At 42.5% G+C, this 24,696-nt stretch overlaps 1 protein-coding gene across 1 annotated transcript in view; it reads right to left on the reverse strand.

Annotated features, from left to right (window-relative positions):
- znf423 (zinc finger protein 423) overlaps positions 1-24,696 on the reverse strand; it is a gene marked incomplete at its 5' end in the record, with an annotated part of 123,135 nt that overhangs the window by 95,768 nt on the left and 2,671 nt on the right. The window contains one exon of the mRNA XM_023406133.2: positions 14,313-14,522. Within this exon, the coding sequence (XP_023261901.1) occupies positions 14,313-14,522 (210 nt within the window). The remainder of the gene's footprint in view (positions 1-14,312; positions 14,523-24,696) is intronic.

Below are 24,696 nucleotides of genomic sequence, written 5' to 3' on the forward strand. Positions count from 1 at the left end.
CATGACTTTAAACCCCCGAACACACACTGAGTACACACACAAATACACAAATCCAATTGAGCTGCGCTCATTGGAGTGGAGAAAAAGTTAAAAGAGAAAAAAAGGAGAGTAAAAGACAAGGTGAGACGAAGGACAGAAAAGCGGGGAGAGAAAGAAGAGAGAAAAAGGGACTAAATAAAAATGGATGGATGGATGGACAGAGGCAATTGCAGCGACCCAGGCTGGCTAATGCAACACAAGACTTTCCCCGCATCCTCCCCCCTTCCTTCTCCATCTTTCTCTTTCTTCATTGTTATTGTTTGTGTTGTTTTGTTGTTTATTTGAGTGCGCTCCCCGGCATGCCTCGCTCCTGACTTATTTAGCAGTGTGTTTTCTATCATATTTGAAAAATGAGGAGCAGATTGGTTAATATTTCAAGACATCCCACTTGCACGGGTGAGATAGAGAGAGAGAGAGACAAAGACAGAAGGAGAGAGAGAGAGAGCGAGAGAGATGGGAGGAGAGGAAAGGAGGGAATACGAGGGAGGAATTCTCTTGTTCCTTAACCCCAATTCAAGGATTCATGCTGGGAGCAGAAGCACGCATGAACACACACACGCACATGCATTCCCCTTACACCCAGAAAACACATTGAAGAAAAGCCTACATACAAAATGTTCACTTATAAATGCAGCGCTGCTCACACACAGATATGCACTCCACCATGTAGGCTATAATGAAAAAATACATCAAAATATATATATATATATGTTCATGAATCCTTGCTTTCTCTCACCTAGTCACTTCACTGTAACTAGTGTTAGGAGTAGTTACTTAATTGTTTAGCTGTTCCACCAAAACTTCAATAACAACAATTTAATAATAGATTAATTGTTTTACGTCATTGATCACATTGAAATGCCAAAAAGCTTCTTTTTTGCTTCTCCAGATCTGCAGCTTTTCTCCATCTCATGATTGAGTGACCTCTGTGGTTGTTAATGCAATAAGGGCAACTGGGAGACTACAGTCAAGGCTTTGTAAAGTTGTGATAGACATTTTAGAACATTTTATAATCAACTACTTGACAAAAAATACATGTATAGATTATTAGATAGCTAAAATACTTGCACCCATTATTATGACTGCATACCACTACCATCAGCAGACTGTTCCTGCCTTATTAGTTCATTAATACAATCATAAACACTAAGATGGTGGTGAAAGATATGAAAGTGAAAGTGTGACACAGTTAACAGCTTTCTGATGTAAATGAGAGAGCCGCGCAAAACAAATCAGTGTTTGTAGTCTGACTAGTAGAAGGCCCACATGTATAAGTTTTGTGTTTTTAATGTTTCAGTGCACAGCCAAAGCGTTGACCTTCCTGTATATGCTGTATGAACCAGTTATTATGGAAGATGGGCAGAAATTAACAGATGAAAGCAAGACATAAACAAAAGGCTGGTCTACTGCCAGAAATGTGCTCTCTGTTATGTTAACATTTTGGTGATCACCATGGTCCTGCATTAGACCTTATGTCGTAGTAATCTTGTTTTAATAAACACAACAATCAATACTTTGTGTAGGATACAAAAATATTTTCTATATAAACCTGCCACACAATTCTTTCAGTGTAGTAGTTTATTTCCCTCCTAAACAGCTACTCAACTCACAACAACGACCACCACATCTCATCGATACACACCTGCATACACAAGCCACACATGCACAAGAAATCTGCATGCACTCGTGATCATTTAACAAAAAAACTCACTCACACACACACGTGTGCACACACAAACACACACTTGACAATGGCCCTCCCCTGTGACTTCCCATAGTGCAGTGAATTCCAATCAGGCAGTAAGCAGGACAGCTATTTCTAGGGACAAAGGACAGGGAGAGGAGTGAGGAGGGGTGGAAGGAGAGATGGAGAGAAGGGAGGCAGGGAGGGGACAGGGGGGAGGGAAACAAAGGGTTCTGGTAGCACCCAGGGGAGAAGGCCTAGAGCAGCTGACGTCAGTGTGTGTACGTGTGTGTTCAGCACTAGGGTGGGGGTAAATGGGAGTGTGAGAGAGAGGCTGGCAGAGTTGGTCCTGCTGCCCCCCTAGGGAGCTCTTGAGGCGTGGAGAGAACGAAGCAGAGCAGGGCTCCCAGCCCCCACAGGCCCAGATAGAGAGTCTGGCAAAAACAGCCACTCAGTCTCTGGACAGAACAGTCAGGCGGTCACTTGGTTAACAAAAGTCAGTCATTTTTTTTTAGTAGGGGTGTAACGATCCTGAAACCTGAGACCGAAACCATGACACAAACTACTACAATCTTGTGTTGTGACACTGAAAGACAGAACCGCAACATCCCCACAACGCCAACCCACTGCCACCGTTGCTGAGCTCTCATTACATTACTAATTATAAATATTTCAGAAATTAAAACGTGAATCATGAAATTATTATTCTATTTAAAGTTAGGGCAGGCTGTATATTCTATAAATATTACACATTACACCTATTTTGTGATCATTCCTTTTGTAAAAGTTAGGCTAGTTTAATTAGCTCAAGATGGATAACAACCCTGAGACTGCAGACTCCCCCCAGGCACTTAAAAGTCAGCACAGCATTGTGGGAAAATTTAGGTTACCTCAAAAATTCAGACTCGAGGTCTGAACCGAATTGTTACACCCTTATTATCAAGATACAAATACAATAACTTAGCAATGTATAAAAGAAAGCTTGGCATTCATCTGCCTGATCAAGTAAAGAGTCAGCCACGAATATCCAGCGTGTCAGTCAGTTAGATCAGTCTAATGAGTAATGGTGTCTTGATCTGCCTTGGTCAACACAAACACCCCTCCCTCTTTCTCTTACATATAGTGTATGAATCCTTGTCCATCTACTGTGCATCTCACTCCCCTTTTCTGCATTTCCACTCTTTCTGACTCCCTCTCCCTTGATCCTCTTCTCTTCTCTGCTTCTTCCTTTTCTCTGCCCACCCTTTTCCCTCCCTCTCTCCCCAGAGTTGTGCTTTTCTCTGACATTTGGCTGGACAAAGGCGAGTCACACCTGAGCGCTGGGTTAAAACTATTATAGGCCCTCTCCCTGTGGTACACTGCCCTTTGCCACCACTGTCTGTGACTGGAACTGTGTGTGTGTGTGTGTGTGTGTGTGTGTGTGTGTGTGTGTGTGTGTGTGTGTGTGTGTGTGTGTGTGTGTGTGTATGCATGTGCCTGCACACCTAGGTGTATCTTTGTGCTCAACTTAGCATGCAGGAAGTTATTATAGTAAATTGCATATACTTACTGTAGGTGTAAAGTGGGTGCTTTCACAATCTTCTATCATATATTTATATATTTTTATTATATGTTTTATAGTAGTACCAACCAGAAATTCAAAATCAAGAGCAGAAAATTGGGGCACAGTTCAGTTTCATTAATAATAATAACAGGAAAAGAACAGCAGCATAATTTTTGCAAAAAGTCCAAATTACTACTGCAGGGGACATATACAATTAAGTATGTAACTGACATGAAGTCATGGTGCAAAACATGGAACTATTCACCCACTACTGGGCAAAAATGTACAGTTCAATAAATTGCTGCTTTCAAATACCACATAAGAAAACAGCTTAAATGGAGCGCATAACAAATCTAAAGCATCAAACAGGGTGTGGGAGACAGAGGTGGGGAAAGAGAGAAAGAAAGAGTGGAAAAACAGAGGGAGGGAGAGGAACAGGGGCTGCTTTGGGGCCAGTCGCCACAGGGTGTGTGTGTGTGTGTATGTGTATGTATGTGCGTGTGCGTGTGTCTTGGGAGGGCACAGTGGGGGAGTTTAGGGGCATGGAGGAAGGGATCAGAGCTTTGGGGCCAGCTCCACAGGGAACAGAGAAGATGGGGAGAGAATGGAGGGACGGTATGGGGGAAGGGAGAGAGAGGGCGAAAAGGAAGGGATGTGGTCAGTTTTGAGTTTGAGAACACAGCAGGGAGGGACAGCAAGGAGGGAGGAAGGAAAGGAGGCAGACATTGTGGTCTGTGAGAGGAGAGGAGAGGAGAGGAGAGGAGAGGAGAGGAGAGGAGAGGAGAGGAATATGGCTTGGTGTCCCAGTGGGTGAGAGAGGGATGAGAATGAGGGAGGAAAGAAGGAAGTGGACAAAGAATGGGAAAGGAGAAGTAGAAGGGCAGAAATGGAGAGAGGGGAGGTGTATCAAATGGAGGGAGGTTGCACGTTCCACTTGGAAAGAGAGAAAGAAGAAGCAAAAAGAGAGAAACAGGGAGGAAAAAGGAAGAAAGTCCCAGGTGTCTACAGGAGGGGGGGAAGAAAAAAGAAAAGAAAAGGAGGGTAGAGGTTCTGGGGGTCCTGGTTGTTGGCAGGGGTGCAGGAATCCAAGGGAATGGCCTGTTCCTCATTATCCAGACATCCCCCTACATAGACACACATACACGGAAGAGGCCCCCACATGGCCCCATGACAACTCTATCCTGACCCATTCACACACAAACTGACATGAACACACACACATAAATATACATAGATACATACACAAGGGCACACATGTTGTACATGCATGTTCAGGCACACACTGGCATACAAACAAGGCTACATTCCCCAAACCAAAACAAAATTATAAACAAACATAAACACACAGACATAAAACCAACATTTGGGATTAAGCATTTCTAAAAACTCAATAATGGGGCTGCAGTCCACAAGATTTTGGTGTGGAATGAAAGAAAAAAATCAATTACATATACTTGTTTTTGTTTACTGGGTTTGCAAAAAAACCTTCACATATGACAGATGTAGTGGAAATTGTAAAACTGCAAATTTGTTGTAATGCCACTATTTAGGACAACTAGGTTCATAATTTAGTGGGTGTCATTTGGCATGTGCTCTTGTGCAGTTTTGTGCAACAGGGAGCAAAGAGGACTTTCCCTCAACAGTTTCACATGTTTTACTGTCCCAACGCAACCCTACTGTGGTCATTGTGTAGATCTATTTTACACCCCTGAGCAAAGCCCTACTACCTAGTAGAAATAGCTAAACTAATCCACCCCAGCAATGTGTGGTGGGATCATGACTGACCAAGAAATGAACAAGCTGTAAACCTGTTCAAACAGTGGATTGAGACTCTAGTGGTGCTGTCCTTTCAATCTGCTAGTGTGTCAGCTGAGCTTGTGTGGGCAGTCCAATTAAGCCTTTCAACATACTGCTCATTCTCTGCTACTGTTGCCACCTGTCTGAGTCACACCCCACCACTACCACAGCATTTACCTGGTGTCAACAGCCTCTATCTGCTCTCGCCCTCAGCTGGCCTTTGTGTTGCGATTAGAGTGATGCAAAGCCAGCCATGAGACCAAAATCTATTTGTATTTTATATATATATATATTCTTTATAGCTTCGCACTGCTGCCACATGATTGGATAACTGCAGGTGCACAGGTGGTTCTAATAACGGGCTGAGTGATCGTATTTTTAAAATCAGTTCAGCATTCAGTTCAAGCATTCAAGCATTATATGTCATGTAATACCAAATTAAGTGAGATTATATTTTCCCAACTCCAAGGTTTTCAACACCTTGTATCAACTTATCAAACAGCTTGATGCTCAAAAACAGTTCTGGGGATGTCCCTTACTCCCTTAACTTGTGTGTTTGATAATTCAACAGATAACCAGCTGACAATGTTGGTGACAAGATGCTTAAAAAAACACCAATAAAATTGATTTTTTTGATAAAATGATCAAAGTGAGAAGTGCCTGGCATTGAAACAATGGCTAGGAACAGTGTTGGGTCTGAAAAAAGCCAAGGCGATCCTGTCAGTTTAGTGGGGTCAACGGGGTGTTTCTGTTTGTAATAATGCAGTTAGCCTGTGCAACTATACTCAAACCTATTGGAATTTGGATCACAACAGTGCAGCTGAGTCATTCACTGCATAATGAAATATACAAGCTGCAGGATTGACTCAAAAAGAAAAAACAAAAAAATGGATTTTACATTTATTGTATTGTTGATAATTAAGTTATTTCTTTTGCTGTTTGTTTGTGCACTGGATGGTTTGGCAGTTTCACAGTTTGCATGTTCTAGGGGTGACACATTGTACTGTTTATCAACTCTGAGTCATCGAATTAAAACTATGCTTGATTTTACAAATACTATGCTACCCTTACCAATTAGTTTGAAAGGAAAATTTTATCAGAGGGATATGAAAGACGAGACACATCAAGAGCATGTGATGCAGAAACAACTTTAACAATTTCAAGATTTCAGACATCTTGCCCATTTTAAAGACCTCATTGATAAATGAACTGTGGCCTCATCTCTTCTCAAAAGTGGTCATGCACCATGATCGATTATTTATGCTGGTTCTAATGTGTTAAAAAGTTATAAATAAATGATGAAAACATACTAATATTGAGGATACTTTTCTCATTCTGATTTGATAGGTTAAGCTTATGATATATAAAAAATTATGATTACGATTAATGAATAATTACTTTGGTGCTTATCGGTCTCTCTCTCCATAGTTTTTTGAGGGGACAGTTCATGAACGCACACATTGGGGAAAGTATTAAACAAATTAACCGAAATGAGCAAGATAGTCTTTAGCCTAGGCAGTGCAAAAGCAGTGTTTACAGCTATACTGTACTGAGAAAGTCCAGTGAAAACTCTAAAAACTCAAACATTATTATAAGCAACACTTGTTTCATAACACTTGAGTACATCTAAAGGTATCACAGAAGAACAGGGTCTTCTCATTATGGACAAAATTCAAAGTCCAGTCAAGCCTGAAACTGGTAGCATCCAAATCTGCTATCTAAACAGTCTGACTGGAGAGATCAGACAAATGTTATTTATTCAAAGATATGTAAATGTATATTTCTATAATCTGACTGTGTAAATATTTGATCAATGAATACACACACAAACACACTGACACACACAGAGAAGCTGTAAACCCTTTGGCTGAAGAATTCTAATGAACGTTTGGAGATAGAGTCGTCTCTGTCTCCACCTTATACAGTGAGCAAAAATCACATACACTGTACTGGACTATAGATTAAAGTTTTTGCTATTTAAAAGTACACACACACACACACACACACACACACACACACACATATATATATATATATATAAATACACTCTCAAACACAGACACACACAAATATTTACTCTCTGCAAGATCTACACACAGGCACACAAGGACAGAGAGAAGGAGAGGGGAGAGATGAGAGAGAAAGAAGAGGGGAAGAGGGAAGTTACATTTTTAATCGAGTGTTTCTTTTCCTCTGAGCAAAGTAGGACTGAATACAAGGGGGTTAGCTGGTGCCAACACACACACAACACACTTTCTTGTGTCCTTTGGCAAATTCTTCTTTTTCACTCTTGCATTAAGTAAGAAAAAAGGGAAGAGAGTCAAAGTAGGAGGAGGAGGAGGAGGAGGAGGAGGAGGAAGACGGGGACGAGGAGGGGGAAAGGGGGGAAGAAGGGAAGAGAAAAGAGAGGAGAAGAGAGAAAACGTCCCTGCAGAGTCTTTCTCCCTTCCTGGAGCGAGCGCGGGCCCCTGCAGCGCCGCCTGTGTAATTTCCAGTGGCAGTGAATACAGGTATTAATAAAAGCCCCATGGGGAAGAGCACACAATATAACCCTACATTTTCAGGCATTATGAAAGGACGCCCCCAGGGGTCCTCGGGCTCAAATTTCTGAGATGCAGGCATTGTAAAAAGACGCCCCCGGGGGAGGACCCCGCAATAGAAATCTGCTGAATTCAAAGCATTTCCAGAGCCCTGGTGGGAGCCATTACTCCCACTGGAGGAGCAGAGATTTTTTTCACCCTCTCCTCTCTCCTTCCAACCGCTCTCTCTCTTTTTTACCAAACATGTGTTGCTGACATGTTGACAGATTGCTCAGTGAGGTGTTTAGGTGCATGCACAAGGCACGTCTGCTGAGACACGAGCTCCCTCCCTCCCTCCCTCTTCTCCCCTCTCTCTTTCTCTTTCTGTCTTTCCCTCCCTCCTTCCCTCACCAGTTCCCAAGTTCCATCCCTCCCTCCCTCTGACTGCAAACCTCTCAGCGCGCCCAAAACTGCTCCCATCCATATTTCATAAAGGAGAAACTAGGCTGAAAGAGAGAGACAGAGACAGAGAGAGGATGGAAAGAGTTTAGGCAAAAGGGAGAGAGAAAGAGAGAGAAGTGGGGGGAAGAGGAGGGGGAGAGAAAGGACGAATGGGAAAAAAGAGGAAAAAGGGAAGATAAAGAGAGACAAAGCGGGATCAAGGGAGGGGAACGGGAGGAGGAGAGGACAGATAAAGAGAAATAGAGCGATGTAGAGAGTGGGAGAACTCTGCAGTGAAAAATGAACCCTGTGATGAAAAATGACTTCACAACAACCCTTCTCCATCTCACCCCCTCCCTGTCATCCCTCCATCCCTCCCTCTCCCTCTCTGCATGTTGTACTCCCCCCTCCACTTCTTCTACTGCTCTCCTCTCTCCATCCCCCTCTCCTCTGGTGCCGAGCTCCTGCTCTCTCCCTGGAAAACCTGAGCGGCAGCCAGCTGTGTCTGTGTGTCTGTGTGTGCGCTGTGCACTTGTATGTATGCCAAGGGCTTAGCACAGGAATCTTCGGGCCACCCCCGGGTACAGAGACACAGAGGGGCGGGGGGGCGGGATTGTGGCGAGGGGGCAAAAAAAAGGGAAGAGTGGCACATGGTGATGAAGAGGGCAAGAGGGAGGGAGAGGCAAAAGGACAGGAGCTAAGAGAATAAAAGCCAACAGGAAAAAAAAAAAAAAAAAAGGAGTGAACATAAAGGAAACGACTAAGAGCATGATATTTATTTTGTCAATCAACAGTAACTACCGGACAAAAAAAACACACACACAGAATCTCTTACACACACACACACACACACACACACACACACACACACACACACACACACAGTAAGTGGCAGGCCAGAGTGCAGGAGGCTGTCTGTAATTTTGTTTCAGATTACACCCCTCCTACCTCTCCTTCTCTCCCTCTCTTGTAGAAAGTGATCTGTGGTTTTAATAAGAGTCTTGGCCTCACAGGACTCAGCTGCTATCCTGACGACAGACACAGTGAGGTGTGTGTTGTGTGTGTGTGTGTGTGTGTGCGTGCGTGTGTGTATGTGTGTGTGTGTGTAGTTCTCTGCTTGAGAGGGTGATTCTCTGCATGTGTGTGTGACAGCGGGTTGCGACAGACGGTAAGAGCTTAGCAGTGGGGAGATGTCCCGTGGGAGGCAAACCAGTTACCCAAGGGCCCCTATGCTAACAGACGTGCTTCTCCTCCCTGCTCCATGTTTTTTTCCCTCTTCCTTTTCCCCTCCATCTTTCACCTCCTCTCTGCACATTATAAGTTTTACCTCCAATTTCCAGCCCTCCTTCTCTTCACCTGTCTTCATCCTGTTCCCTGTTATTCCTTTCCACTCCCCTCCTGTTCCTCCCTCATTTCCTTCTCCGTCTCCCCCTCCCTCCCAGCTAGACAGGCTCCCTAGTAATCTCTCCTCTCCCCTACTGAGAGAGGAAAGCGAATAGACAAGAGTGCAGCTGTATGTGCTCAATTAACAGAGACCTCACAAATACCTTTGGAAAAGATATGCACTGTATCTTGCTCTCTCCTTGCGCACGCGCGCGCACACACACACACACACACACACACACACACACACACACACACACACACACACACACACACACACACACACACACACACACACAAACAAACAACTTTCCACCCACACCATCTCACCGTCTAAGAAGCAACTAGCTGGGTTAATGACTTGCTATTTGTCACTGACAGAGCCAGTTTCCACCCCCCTGCCTTGACTGACAGCTCCCTCGTTTACTCGGTGCCTACCTTCTCATCACTTCCTCTTCCCCCTGAAGTGGTTTTTACTGACATCTTTAACAATCTCTCGCCCTCTCGCCCTTCTCACTCACACCTACCATGAGTGTGTGGATACTGTTGACATGTGCGTGTGTGCAGAAGTGTGGGTGTGTCAGGCAGCTTTTATATACAACTGAGTTAAATGGACAGTGGCTGCACAAACAAAGGGCCTCCATAGCCATTTTAAAGCACTGTCTGAGTGTGTTTAAAGCTCTAAACACATCACAATGACCCAACCTTCGAACGTTGTGGCCAGTAAGAAAACTTTTGGGATTCCCTAATGGGATGTGCTTGTGTGTGTGTGTGTGTATGTGTGTGTGTGTGTGTGTGTGTGTGTGTGTGTGTGTGTGTGTGTGTGTGTGTTCATGTGGCAGAGCAGGGCCAGAGAATGTTCTCCATTTGATCTGTAGGAGGCTTTTTTCCGCTCCTCCTCTCCATAGGGAGTCTCTGCTCCACATTCTGACTCCTACTGAGACCCATCGACACTTCCCCAACTCGCACTCGCACTAGTCTCTCTCACATGTACTGTACACACACAGGATATAGACCCACATGGACTACAAGTAGTAGACACATCACACGCACAGATATTACACACTATATACACCTCAGCAAGTAAGCTCGAAAAGAGCCTCTTAACCATGTAGGTTCACCATTTCACGCAGTGCTACAGTGAAAAAAAATTATAAGGCACTTTTACAATAAATACTGCAGTTTACAGTTCTTCTACTGCAGTGCATTACATATTTTGGAAATTCAGCATACATGCACAGTGTGGGCAAGCTACTTAACTACATACAACAACATATAATTACTGAGGACACACACAGTGACGCACAATTTAAAAGCAGAGCCATCACACTGTCTGAAAGCTGTAGTGAAACAGAATAACAATGGTATTGTCAATGGGGCTCATAATCTTGATCACACACATACACGCGCACACACACACAACCACCAAGCAGTCCAAGCTCATGCACATTAATGTGGCATTACATTAACCAGATGTGTTGGGTCTGTGGGTATGTGCGTGTTTGAGTGGGTGTACACACATTTATGTGTCATTGATCTGTGCCACTGTGTATGTGTGTGTTTGTCCAATTTCCACTCAAATTAATGGTGCCTCTTTATAGGCCTTCTGCTAGAGTGGCACTGAATTACTTGGTGCTTCACTCTCGCACCTGGGACCCATTCAATGTTATAGCCGTAGCTAGCTGCTAACTTGGGACCCATTTGCTTCAACAGTATAGTTAGCATTACAGATACCAGCGCTTTTTCTGCAGAGAATTCAGCACTAACTAACATGGTTCTTAAGCCAGCACCTGGGGATCACACATGTACAGATATTATTCAGCAATTGATGTCTGACAGTGGACGTCATGTCTTCAGGAAACTTTATGAAAGTGAAAATTTCATGTTGCATAGACTCAGAACAAATGCAGAAAGCTTTCGAATGAAACACGTTCATTGTTGAAGTAAATAAAAAGTGTTTTAAGTATTACATCTGTATAAAGTGTTATTAAGTTTTGCCAAACTGAGCCTTCAAGCACTAGTGCCAACTGATGCATCACCTCACTGCACCTCAAGGTGCTTCATGTCTTTTTTTTGTACAACTTGCACTTACCGCAAGACTACAAATATCGACCGTGGGATTCAACATTATGTAATATGCAAAAAACTAAAAAGTTGAATAAGAAAAACAACAACTATCTTTGATTTTCTACATCATACACAGTTAGTTTTCCCAGCTTTTCTCCCAGAGTTTTTATACCAGCGATGTTTCGTGATGATGACAGACTAATTGTACCTCCTAATAAACAGTATAATTTTGGTTTTGGTTCAACTTCTGTATGTATCATTTTGATCTTTGGTTTTTTGTGTTGCATAAAAATTCTGTGATTAGAAAAATAAGGCCTTGATTAACATTTTTTTTCCATGCTAATGCAAAGCTAACGGCAAGCTAACATCACAGTTGCATCATAGCTAGTTACTTCTGGCAAGATGGCCCCCCGTCTGTCACCCCCAACCAAGATGGCTGATGTCTGAGTTGTTTGGTTCTGCTCAGGGACAAACACACACACCACCTACAAAATGCATGAACACATTAACTCTCTCATGCAGATCTTGAGTGGCATGTGTTTATCCCCAATAGACTGTGTGTTTTTGTGCGTGTGTGTGTCCCATGCCCTCCTACTAAACTGGCTCCCAGGGGTCTCCACCAGAGAACTTAAAAGGATTCTTTAGTCCATGTTTTTTAATTTAGCCTTCTCCTCAATAATAACCAGAAAGCCGTGGTCCTACCACTAACTTCACACACACACACACACACACACACACACACACACACACACACACACACACACACACACACACTCGTACCATATACACAATAGCAAACACCAACACATGGATGAACCCAAGTACACAAGCCCCCTGCATACAAGTGCACACACATCCCGCCAAGCTGTGGGATTACTCTGCAATCTCAACCACTCTTTCTCAAGGGAAAAACATGTTTTATCATTTCATTTCATTTCTTTCTTGTGCGCTCCCTCTTACCCTCCCCCTTCCTCCCTCGGCTTTCTCGCTCAGCAACATGTAGCCCTCCCCAGACTCCAGTGCTGAAATCACAGGCCACATCCCGCGCTCTGATAGCAGCCCTGTGCTTTTGGCGGTGTGATTCTCTAAGTGTGTACTGTATGTGTGTCTGAATGTAACACAGCATGCAGAAGTAAATGACTGTGCGTGGGTGTGTGTGTGTGTGTGTGTGTGTGTGTGTGTGCGTGTGTGTGTGTGTGTGTATGTGTGTGTGTGCACACACTTGTGGGTAATTTGTAGGTAATGGAGAAAGGGAACAATAAACAAAAACAATTTTAAAAAGCATAAACAGGTTTCCCTTTTTTTTTTTTTTTATAAAAGGAATTACCAGTACATGAACTGTATGATAAGTTGCATCATGGCTTACTTTGAGTTAGTGTAGGATTAAACTGACTCTACACTACAGTCAGCCCTGGCTAACAAGGCTTAAGTGGAACAAGTCTAATATCTGCAAGAAAAGTAAAACACTCACACTGAGTCTCAGAGTATTTTGAAGTATTCCTGTATCAAATTTGTTGTTTGCATTAACGTAATTTATATAACTCTAAGTTCTAGTGATAATAGACCATCAGGCCACCAGGAAGCAGTGATTAAGTTGTGTACTGTATAACATTATTACACTGTACAGGACAAAGACCTTTGTCACCTGTCATCCCTCTCTATCTCATTACAGATTTTCATTTGCTCATTTCATTCCTTTATTCCATTCTCCTAGCATCTCCCTAACACTGTCAGGAGGATTGGATGTCAAGCCAGTGGGTGAATAAGAGGTTGCTGAGGAAGGGGTCTTATCATCTACATTACACAGTCTCTGGGAACACTGTCTTTACCAGTTTAAACAAAGCCCTCCACCACCACCCCTTCTTATTTCTTCATCCCCCTATCAAAAGTAAACACACACACACACACACTAGCTAAGAGGCAGACTGCTTTGCAGTAGCAAGAAAGTGTGTGTGTGTGTGTGTGTGTGTGTGTGTGTGTGTGTGTGTGTGTGTGTGTTGGCTTGTTAAGCGAGCATTTGGATTAATCTGTAGGAACCAGATGCCCCCGCCGCGTTCCTTTCAGCCCCTCCATTAATTACACCAGTACTAATAACGGCTTTTGTGAGTGTGTATGTGTGCGCGTGTGTGTGCACAAGTCTGTCCCTGTGGGACATATGGGTATAACTGAATCCAATAGCTATAGGTATTCAGAAACAGGGGAGGGCCTGAGTCACCAAGGAACCTTTAAGATTGGTGATTCTGCATGATGCAACTAAACCGCTTCATCTGTACCTTAGTCTGAAAGCCGAGCATCCTCCCCACTGAAAAACATTCAGCACACTTACAGAAACCAGATACAAAATCATTCTAATACCACAGTTTCACCATTTACCTTTGTGTACTTTTTAAAAGAACTACCTTATTTGATTGTTGGATGTAATTAGATGTAAGCAGTACCAATTAATTATTCTTTTTTCTTAAAAAATCTCTTCATTTGTTGTAGCAACAAAATGAGCTATCCTTAAGTGAGGAAATAATAAATGTAACTCTACTGACAACACACAGCTAAGTTTACCTTTGTTTTGGTTCCTTTTCATTTTTTTCCTCTTCTGATTATTTTTCCCTCGACAATTATCTTTTTTTACCCACAAATCAAAGCATTACATTATCCACCAATAACCCCTGCATTATCCTATGAAGTATAAGTGCACTATGTATCTTTTATATATCATGAGTTTGTACATTTAGCTGCTCTGTACCCATGGTTTTGTCAACAGGGTCAGAAATGCACAGTGATGCGAGCCTGGTCAATTAGAATACACAAAGCAAATCACAGTCCACATTAATAACAATCTTACCAGCTGGGCAGTGGTTGGTTCTGTGTTCAGTGAGCTCGGCAAGACAGTCAAAGTCCTGCTGACAGTTGTCACAGGTGAAAATGGACTCGTCATCTAGGTCATCATCATGATCTCGTTCATCACGGTCATCATGCTCCTCTTGTTCTCCATCTTCAGCTCCTGTCCCCTGACCTTCTTTGGGCTCTGTCTCTCTGTCGGATGCTGGGACTTCTGAGGATACACACAACATACCACAATGCTAATCAGAACACTTCCCTGTACAGACTCTCAGAAAGACTACTTCATTTTAAATCTCTCAAATATTCAGTCATAAATGGAGGAACATCAATGAAGTAAAAGACATGTGAGTCAAGCGCCAGTTGATATTTGAGCCCCTGTAGTTTCTGATTTATGAGCCATGACCTTGTATCACCCAGGTCAGTTGTCGTCTTGATTTTTCCTGACACCAGCTGGAAGTTGTCTTTACATTTCTACAGCAAAGCCTGGATTAAACAAATATCTCATTGAAATAATCATTGTCCTTCCCTTATCTACCATGATTTAGTTTGTCAGTTTGGGCTAATTTTTACCTGCAGAAATTATACTGTCATTATCTCTCTCCCGACTATTTTACCAATGACATGTGTGACTTGACTTAATTGTACTGAGTGTGTGGAACATCACTTTAGCATGTGAAGGAGTGTGTGTGTGAATGTGTGTGTCCTGGTAGCAGACAGGCAGAGTGTGAGAGGGGACCAGTGGAAGGCTGCGCCGGCCCAATCCTCACTGCTCCATTGTGTCGCCATTTTCACACCTTATTAACACATTATAAACGCTGAGGATCCAATAGGACTGACACTGAAGACACTGGCTTGACAGAGGAGAGGAGAGGAGAGGAGAGGAAAGGAGAGGAGAGGAGAGGAGAGGAGAGGAGAGGAGAAGAGAGGAGAGGAGAGGAGAGGGAGGATAAAAAAAGTCTTGGGGGGGTGGTTGAAAAGAGTGTGGAAGCATGGGGAAAAAATGAACTGAACTTAAATGCCTACAAATGGAAGGAAGGAAATTAGCTTTTTGCTTGGCTCACCTATTCATTATGTCTGTAAATAATGAGGACAACATGGAACAAGACGCCAGAGGGGCAAAGGGTCAAAAACAAAGTGTGAATATTCTAAAACAATAAAACAATTCCATACAACATGACCATGACATGATTATAGTCTCTAAAATGACCTATGAGTTGATTAAACAGAGAACTGATACTGAAATTCAGGTCTGCAAAGGATTCATTGCAGGGCAGCTGCAATTGATTACCTGCATACAGTACATGCATGTAATACATGCATTACTAAGTAGAGTTAAATCCCTGTTACTGAATTCAAGTGGTGCTCATTACAGAGAATCAATAACCTTCATTACTTTTAATGAAAAATAGACTTCTTATAGTGACTGCAGTGGTGGGTCAAAAAAGGATTAGCTCAGTTTCATCCATTAGGAGCTTTCTATGTCTCTATTATTTCTCCATAATCTCTGCTTAGCAAAGCCGAGTTGTCAACTCAGCATCCAAATACCTGAACAGGTACAATCAAAAACCATTCCACTTGTTTTCCATGGGATTATTGACCAGTAAAACAAAATGCAAAAAAGACACAATATTTTAGTCTACGAGTTGAGGAGAGAAAGTGTGATTAAGAGTGAACGTGAGCTAAATCAGAGTGAGGTGCACAGGCTCCAACCCACTCTGATTTATTATGGGAGAGGAGTGGTGGGAACGAGGGATAGAGGGATGCTGGGAGGTGGGGAATGGGGGATTGAGGTGATGGGGTGTTTAGGGAACTGTAGGAGAGGAAGACAGTGATGGAGGGAGAGAAGGAGGGATAGATGAAGGGATGGGGAAGGACAGAGGGAGGGTTTTGGCCATCTGTCCAGTGGTGAGAGTACCGTCTGGCCAGGGAGAGAAAGTGGCCCCTTGGCTGACTAAACACACACACATACACGTACAAACACACACACACACACACACACACACACACACACACTCTCTCACACACACACACACACACACACACACACACACACACGCTCACATTGCACATATGCACACATACACACTGGTCATTGTACACTCACACACAAACATACAAAGATACATGTGCAAACACACACAGATGTGCACATACCAGATGCACACTCAATGGATATGTAAATTAATACACACATTTACAAATACACATACATACGTGTGTGTGCGCTGGAATGTAAATATGCGCAGTCGTGTTGTATGACTTAAAACGACTCTACTAGATATAACCAGGATGTGATTGTTGAATAATGGCCAGAAATGTTTTTACAGAACATTATGATGTCACAGTGATGTTGACCTTTGACTGTTTGTCATCACTTCATTTTATAACGTTAGAGATTGTGTTAAATTGTGTCATAATTAGCGTATATATTCTTGAATTATGACCAAAAACATATTTTGTGAGATCACAGTGACCTTAACCTTTGACCACCAAATTCTAATCAGTTCTTCCTTGAGTCAAGGTGGAAGTTTGTGGCAGATGTAATGACAGTCAGTCTAAGCATTCCTGATATATCTCATTCACAAGAACATGATGTCATTGTGACCTTGACCTTTGACCTCTAATCAGTTCATCCTGGAGTCCAAGTGAACATTTGTACCAAATTTGTAAGAAATTTGTAAGAAATTCTCCCAAGGCGTTACTGAGACATTGCGCTGGTGCGAAGGCATAAAATCATGTAATCATGGCTGACAGAATGCGACTGCTCTGCTTGCTTTTTACAAATTTACTTTTAAATTGCTGAGAATTTCTTGTGCTCGCCCCTCCCATAGCCATGGACATCAGTGGTTGCCACTTTCGGACCAGCAATTTCGAGGGGCTGTGCCAGTGCCAAAAAGCTGGCATCAGCCTTTTTACGGTGGAAATGCGTGGAACCAGTTCTAGATTAGGCACCAGCACCACATTGGTATTAAAGGACTATGAGACAATTATATGTCCTCGTGAGGATCTCAGACTCGCTCCACCTAGACACTTTAGCTGTTAGAATTATTAAAATTCTCAAGCTGTGGAAACAGACCTCCAGACCACAGTGTGTGTCCGTCAATTTTGTATGTGCTTGCATTTGGTCTAAAAAGTCTAAAATGAGTCACTACCAAAAGGTAGGTTGGCTTGGCTGGCTGAATTTGACAACAAATCTGTCCCTCTCTATTTGCCCTTCCATCCTCATTAAACTAGCATTTGTTATATCTAAAACTGATCTTTAAGAAATCACTTTTTTGGAGTGCGTAAACCAGAAAAGGCCTGTCTCATGTTGTAGACAGGGAAAAGGAACCTTAAGCAAACAATGACGCTCAGACACAGTCTTACTTATTTTATGTCAGTACAAAACATGATACAGCTGTTGTCCTTAACCTGTGTGTATGTTTATGTTGTCAGAGACTCACTTCACAAGCATAAAACAGGGAATTTACTGGCATCTCAGTGCAGCAGCACAGGAGTTACTGTTCACCTTGGTTTACAAGCAGCATTTATGATCACCATTTCATACCTATTCAGTTGTCTAAAAACAGAAACATGCTACTCAGTGTGTTTCAGTGCATATTAACAAGTTTCTAAAACTACCTGAAAATGCTAATGTGAAGCAAGTAGTTTCCACATATGAACACTGAGCTGGACACAGTTTTATAAATCTGACATTCTTCGTCTGTCCTCCACATTTTTGTCTTATTTCTTACAAAACTCTCTTACATCTCCTTTCTCTTTCTCTATAATACCCCACCCCCACCACACCAGAAAGAAGCAGCATGCCTACTTAATGAAAGCAGGCAACTCCCATGGGTGCTTAGGGTGCAGAGGGGTGTATTTGTGCGTGTGTGTGTGTGTGCTGGGTTATTGATTGAATAGTACGACACTGGTCCCTTGCAAATAGTATGTGTGCACCATCCACTCGCAGTCTCTCTTTCTTTCACACAAAATCACAAACAGACACAAACACACACCCATCAGCGGGATATAGGTATAGTCACTCAGACACACACACACACGCACACACACTCGCTCTACAGAGAACCATTATCTCTGAGTCACAGACTGTCCCTATGCCAGGAATAACTGCACATTCTCTCACATAAACACAAAAAGAACACACACATGCACAAACACAAACCCTCCAATCCCAAACCCAGACACCCTGTGTTATTCTTACATCATCCAGAGGCACACAATAAATCAAAATCAAGTCCTGTACTTAAACTGCAAAAAAACATTAAAAATACTAATTTCACCACTAAATGCAAGACAGGGCAAAATGCGCAATAAGACTCATAATTTCCACCTAAAAGAATATGTTTCAGGAGAGTGGTTTTCTACCAGTCCTTGAGTCACAGAGCCCTGCTGATTTTTATTCTAGCCATGTAATGAGGGACTGAATCACACCTGGGATGCACAGTGAATGCAATTAAATGAAATTAACTAGCTGGTAGGATAGAAAACCAGCAGTATACTGGGTCCTAGAGACAAGAATTGAAACCCATTGTTTGGGTCTGTAAGAAAAATGTGTTTATGTGCAAAAAACAAAAACAAAAAAGACTTTCTTTGGAATTGTCACTTCCTTGACTGTTTATTTATTTAGATGTCAATATGGCATCCTAGCCAGCATGTGAGTGTTTGTTTGGATGTATCTATATGCATCTTTGGGCACTTACATCTTCAAGTGCAAAAATTAATTCAGCCTACATAATTAAATGAATGACAGCATCACTTATACATTTTATCAATTGATACAAAAAAACAATTAACAGCAATAACACTATGATTACTTAACCATATATAAGTTGCTTTCTGTGCAGGTTCACGAAGGCCTGATCTGGGACCTTCACACAAGCAGGGACAATAAATTGGACCTTGTGACATTCCAGAGTCGTATTAAATATTATGGGCTATTTTAAGAAAGTTTTCATATGCAGGCCCGTGTGTACGACAGCATGCAACATCAGGTGTGGATGTGGAGAAAAGATGTTTTTACATTGTGTGTCTCCTGAGGAAAGGTAATAAGCAATATTCTTGGCTGTACCCACCAGCCTCAGTAACCCGATGACAATGGGCTGTTTATTAACAGATAAAAATATAAATATATAAATGGATACCTCAGGAATAATGAGGTCACTTTGCATATCTGCAGGAAAGATATATGCAGGTGGTGTGTGTGCAGTGTACGAGTGCATGTGTGCGTGTGTTTGTGCGCACCCTGGGTAATTAGATAAAGAGAAGTGAATTAGCAGAGTCCACAGTGCAGAATGATGTTACACAGCCTAGCCACGCCTAGCTGAGACCCACTAATCACCACTCGTTAGACTCACAGACGAGTATGTGTGGATGTTTGTGTGTGTTCATAGCATGGGTGTATTTGTTGTCTGTCTGTGTGTGTGTGTGTGTGTGTGTGTGTGTGTGTGTGTGTGTTCTCTCATTATCCATGTTAAAATGAGTTCATTGAGGTAATTAGTGAGCTAAATGATAATAAGCCATAAACATACCGCACAGAACAGAAAAAGAGACAGACAGACAAAAACGAGTTTTGTTCCCTCTCCCCTCAAAAAAGTGGAATATAAACCGAACATAGGACCCTCAGCACTGAATCCAAGTACACTCAATATGGACACATTCCATCCTCCTGTCTAACTGGTGGTTTCACAGTGCTGTCGTGAGCAGTTGCCAAGACAAGCTAGTGGAGACACAAACTGGAACACGGAAAATCAAACACACACAGTCAGCATGACCACCGTACATCTCTATATATGCAGTGGGAAGAAACTAGGGAACTAATGAACTTTGGGAAGTGTTCCCTAACTGCCCCAGGGTGATAGAAGTCTACTAAAAGAGAGTTAAAGGGGAATAAAACATACTGTAATACTGCAAAGGTAAAGTAGTCATTCAAGTGTTAGATTTGGCAGCCAGGAGCAGGTACTGTGGCCTGTCTGGGACACACTCCACAGCTCAGAGAGATGTATATCTGCTAGCCAAGCATGCATAAAACATACACACACACACCTATGTCTGTGTGAGCCTAAAACAGGCTTCAAAAGGTGGGAAAAAAGTGTGTGTGTAGCTTCCAGGAGAATGTTTAGAAACCAAACAGTCTCGACACAAGGCTTTCATTCTGCTCCACATCGCACTCCACACTCGTCCAGGATTCACAGGCACCTGGCTGGGCACCACCACCTTCAGCAGGGCTAAGAACCAACCACAAGGTTAAAAGCAGACCTGCATCACATGACTTGCTTAGAGTGCCCAATGGGCAGAGATTACCTCGTCAGAACCTGGGTATTTCACACAATATCAGCTACACATACTTTCTGACAGTTCATTTCTTGTGATAATCAAAGATTTCTGGTCAATATTATGCAGTAGTATGTGAAATGTCCGACTGTGTGGCCAATAAGTAGGTTCAAACACTGATTGAAAATATCTGTGGATATTATTTTTTCCTGCTGTTTCAGGTATCACTGTAAACACAGTATTGTTCAATCACGATTCACCATGAAGAGACTGGACCAGATCATGGATCTTTAAATATACCTCTTACAGGAGTTTTGTAAAGTGTGCCATCACAACCTTCAGCAAAACACACTACAAGTGAGGTAGTCACTCAGCGAGAAATCACAATGCTCTCAACTGTTAGTGTCTATTTTGTTGTTGTTGTTGTTGTTGTTATTGTAAGTATTAGTATGAGTATACTGTAAGCAGTGTTATGGTTCTTTGGTGCTTAACCTATAAAAGCTGCTCAAAATAGCCTTTTTCACAGCAGACATTTTCACTTGTCATAGAGGAAAAGCACAGGTGTTACTAACAGAAATGATGGCTCTGTCCTATTCAGCTGTACCACTGACCCTTGACAGTCTGACAGTCTGACAGTGAGCCAGCACAGACAGTACCAGGACCCTGAAACAGAAGCAGCTAAATTAAATTCTGCTATTACATTTATTTTATTTACACCCATGCTTTTTTTCCTGAAAACAACCTTCTTCTCATGCATCCATGCATATCAACACTTAGTTTGCACTGTATTAGGTACAACCAGCTTAATTTATACAACAGCCCAGCAATAGTTCCTACCTTCATACATTTTTTTTGTGAATAATGTTTTAAACAGTTGCTGATTGTACTCCGTTATGGTCATTTTGGAGGCTTACTTTGTGATACTGTTGAATTGCATGGTGTTATACTGAGAGATGTTTCCTACATAGCCACATTAACCAAATATCATAGTCCTGAGTATAATATACAAAATATATTGTTTTTGTCCAATTTAGCTGAAAACACCTTCTACAATGATAAGACACTGTCAGATTACTTACAGACTTACAGCACAAGAGCACAAAGGCCCACCTATCTGAGCTCAAAATGTTGAGGATTGGGCAGATACAAAGAATGGAAGACACATTTGGCGCCGAGCGCACACTCAAATGCACACTGACACACACAGGCTGAACAGGTGCAGCTGGACACAACAACACAGCCCTGCACTCTCTCAGGAGAGTGACTCCCCCAACCCTCTCTCTCCCTCTGCCTCACTCGGTTTGCAAGTGTTTGTGTGTGTGTGCGTGTGTGTGCGCATGTTAGGTGGCTATATAAAGAAGCCATCTCTCCTCACCCCCTCCCCTTTACCTTCCACCTCATGTTCTTTCCCCAACTATAGCCTGTTTGTATGTGTTTTCACAATACAAGCCCCACTCCCTCGGGAGGAGATCTGCAACACAGAGTACCAGTCACACATAAATACGCACACGCACACATACATATGCACACACCTACACACACACACAGACCCCTGGGATGTATTGCGGCAAGGGAGAGCAGCACCCAACACGAATGTCTGGAAACAGGATGATGAAAGAGCCATTCACGTCATGGAAGGAAGCAGAAAACACATACATACACATACATACACACACACACACACACACACACACACACACACACAGACACACACACACACACACACACACACACACACACACAGACACACACACACACACACACACACACACACACACACATTGTATATAAACAAACAAACTCATAAAAAAAATCAGCCGGACATGCAATACACAGACTCTCACAGATTGGCAGAAACGAGTTCTCACAATTAAGTTGACAGCTGCTCACTTATTTGAATTTCTGGGGCACAAACACACACACCAACAAAAATTGCACACACAAAAAACAAAGGGCTTAAATGCTGCAATACAGACAAAAACACAGATGCACTGTGCGCTGTCACAAGCAGGCAATAATAGTTCACACACACACACACAGACAGGAACTGTTTTCCTGTGGTAGCCTTGGGGAAATTAAAACTACATTATGGACCTCCAGAGGGTAGCGGTGAGAGAGGGATAGAGGAATAGGAAAAGAGAGAGAGGAAGCAGGAGAAAGAGGGAGAAAGGCCAGTGTCCTGTTTATCTCAGCTCTGGTCATCATAAAGATATTACAGTGAACCCTGTAATCTCTCATCATTCTCTCTCCTTCTCTTACATACTCTTTTTTACATTTCCTCTTATACATTTATCTCACTTCCTGACATTAGTTACACTCCCATTAGATGGATCAATTGTAGCGGAGATTATGTATCCTCCAATCTACCTATCATGAAGTTTGATGAAGATTTGATTCATTTATTAGCTCGTTTTACTGTTTTAGGATTCATCAGGGCTCTTAAATCAATTTGCCCTTTTTTGAGAAAGATGATTTGCCTTTATTTCAGTTTGCTATCATTCTACAAATAAAGTGAATGTAAAAGGCTCAGAAATAGACTCTAGGCAAACACGGGGTCAAGGGTCAAACTTACTTTGCACATCTGTCCCCCACAAGGACCTACAGTGATGTAGCCAGATGTTTAGTCTAGCACATCATTGTGGTGCATCTATCCTACTAAACTACAACCATGCAGAGCATATAGGATATGTTCATCTGCTGCTGAATTTTAAGTATTCTGGGTCATTACACTGGAGGAAATACCTCTCTGCTGACATTTTTCAAAATGGTAAATACTCCCAGAAGATACCAGATGACAAGTGCACATGGACACACTCACACTGGAGAGTAGTATTAAACACGAAATATGTGAATTGGAGGGAAAACACAATTCAGACTTTTTCAGTTTTTGAGTTTCAAGGACACTTGAATTTGAAAACTGTTTAAATGTAAACTGAATTGATCCAGCTGCACTGATAATTTCTGTCATTTGATAGGTGGAGGCAACTTCCCGGCTGGCAAGTCATGTCTGTGTCCCCACACACCCATAAACACACACACACTCATTCCCACACATTCACATAGTTCTTAAACTCTGAATAACAATAATGCAGGAGGTCTCAGTTTCTCAGTTTCAGCTTGGGGACCTGACAAACCTTTTCCATGATGACTCACTGACTTTTTCTATGTGACTATGTGCGCTTTTGTGTGTATTTTGTCCAAGAGAAACAGTAAGCGTGTGTATATGTGTGTGTGTGTGTGTGTGTGTGTGTGTGTGTGTGTGTGTGTGTGTGTGTGTGTGTGTAGTCTACAGTAGACAGTCAGACAAGAAATGAGAAAAACAAGACTCTAGAGAAAGAGAGGAGGTTTTCATCACTGACACAGACACACATGCCTCTGAAGTGCACTCCTGCCTGGTTGGACATGTGTCTCACCCCTTCCACGTTTGTTCTCCTACATGAGACTCAACATACAGTGAAGTTTGAACAGACAATTCTGACAACTTTTCTTCTACCTGTCCTTTACCCATTCTCATTCCCTTTCTCTATTCCTGGCAACTTCTCTCTTTTTCTTCTCCCAGCCTACTGGGAGAGCGAGGGAACAAGGGAGAAAACAAGGGAGGAAGATAAGAAGTTGTTTTTCTGTCCCAAAGAGGAGCAGCGGGGCAGAGGGAAAAAGAGACGAAGGGTGCGTTGGCACCTTCAGCCTTCGATGGCTCCTCTCTGGGGCAGATTCACCAGGGCGGAGAAGGAAGAGAAGGAAAGGAAAAGAGGAGATGTAGGAAAGGGGAGAATAGGTTGACTCTATGCTATTCCCTTCGAGTCAGCCTCCCGCCTCCTCCTCCTTCCCTCCCGTGGGTCTTTCCAAACTCAACACACATTTTCCAGAGAAAATGAAAAAGACGGAGAGGGAGAGGGAGAGGGAGAGAGAGAAAAGAGTGGAGAAAAGACAGAGGAGGGGTGGAAGTTTGTGAATTTAATAGCAGGATGGGAAGGTATATGTTTCCATTCTCTCTTTTTGTCTCTCTTTCTCACCCTGTCCTTGTCAACACCATCTCCCAGGGAGTAAAGGAACCAAGGTCTTTTTTCTTTTTAATCATCTTGAATAAGTGATGGATAGCAATTGTCACTCTT

This window comes from Seriola lalandi, unplaced genomic scaffold, assembly GCF_002814215.2.
Source record: "Seriola lalandi dorsalis isolate HSWRI2012SDOR001 ecotype SW California unplaced genomic scaffold, Sedor1 jcf7180002054295, whole genome shotgun sequence".
In the NCBI taxonomy this organism is placed as follows: domain Eukaryota; kingdom Metazoa; phylum Chordata; class Actinopteri; order Carangiformes; family Carangidae; genus Seriola; species Seriola lalandi.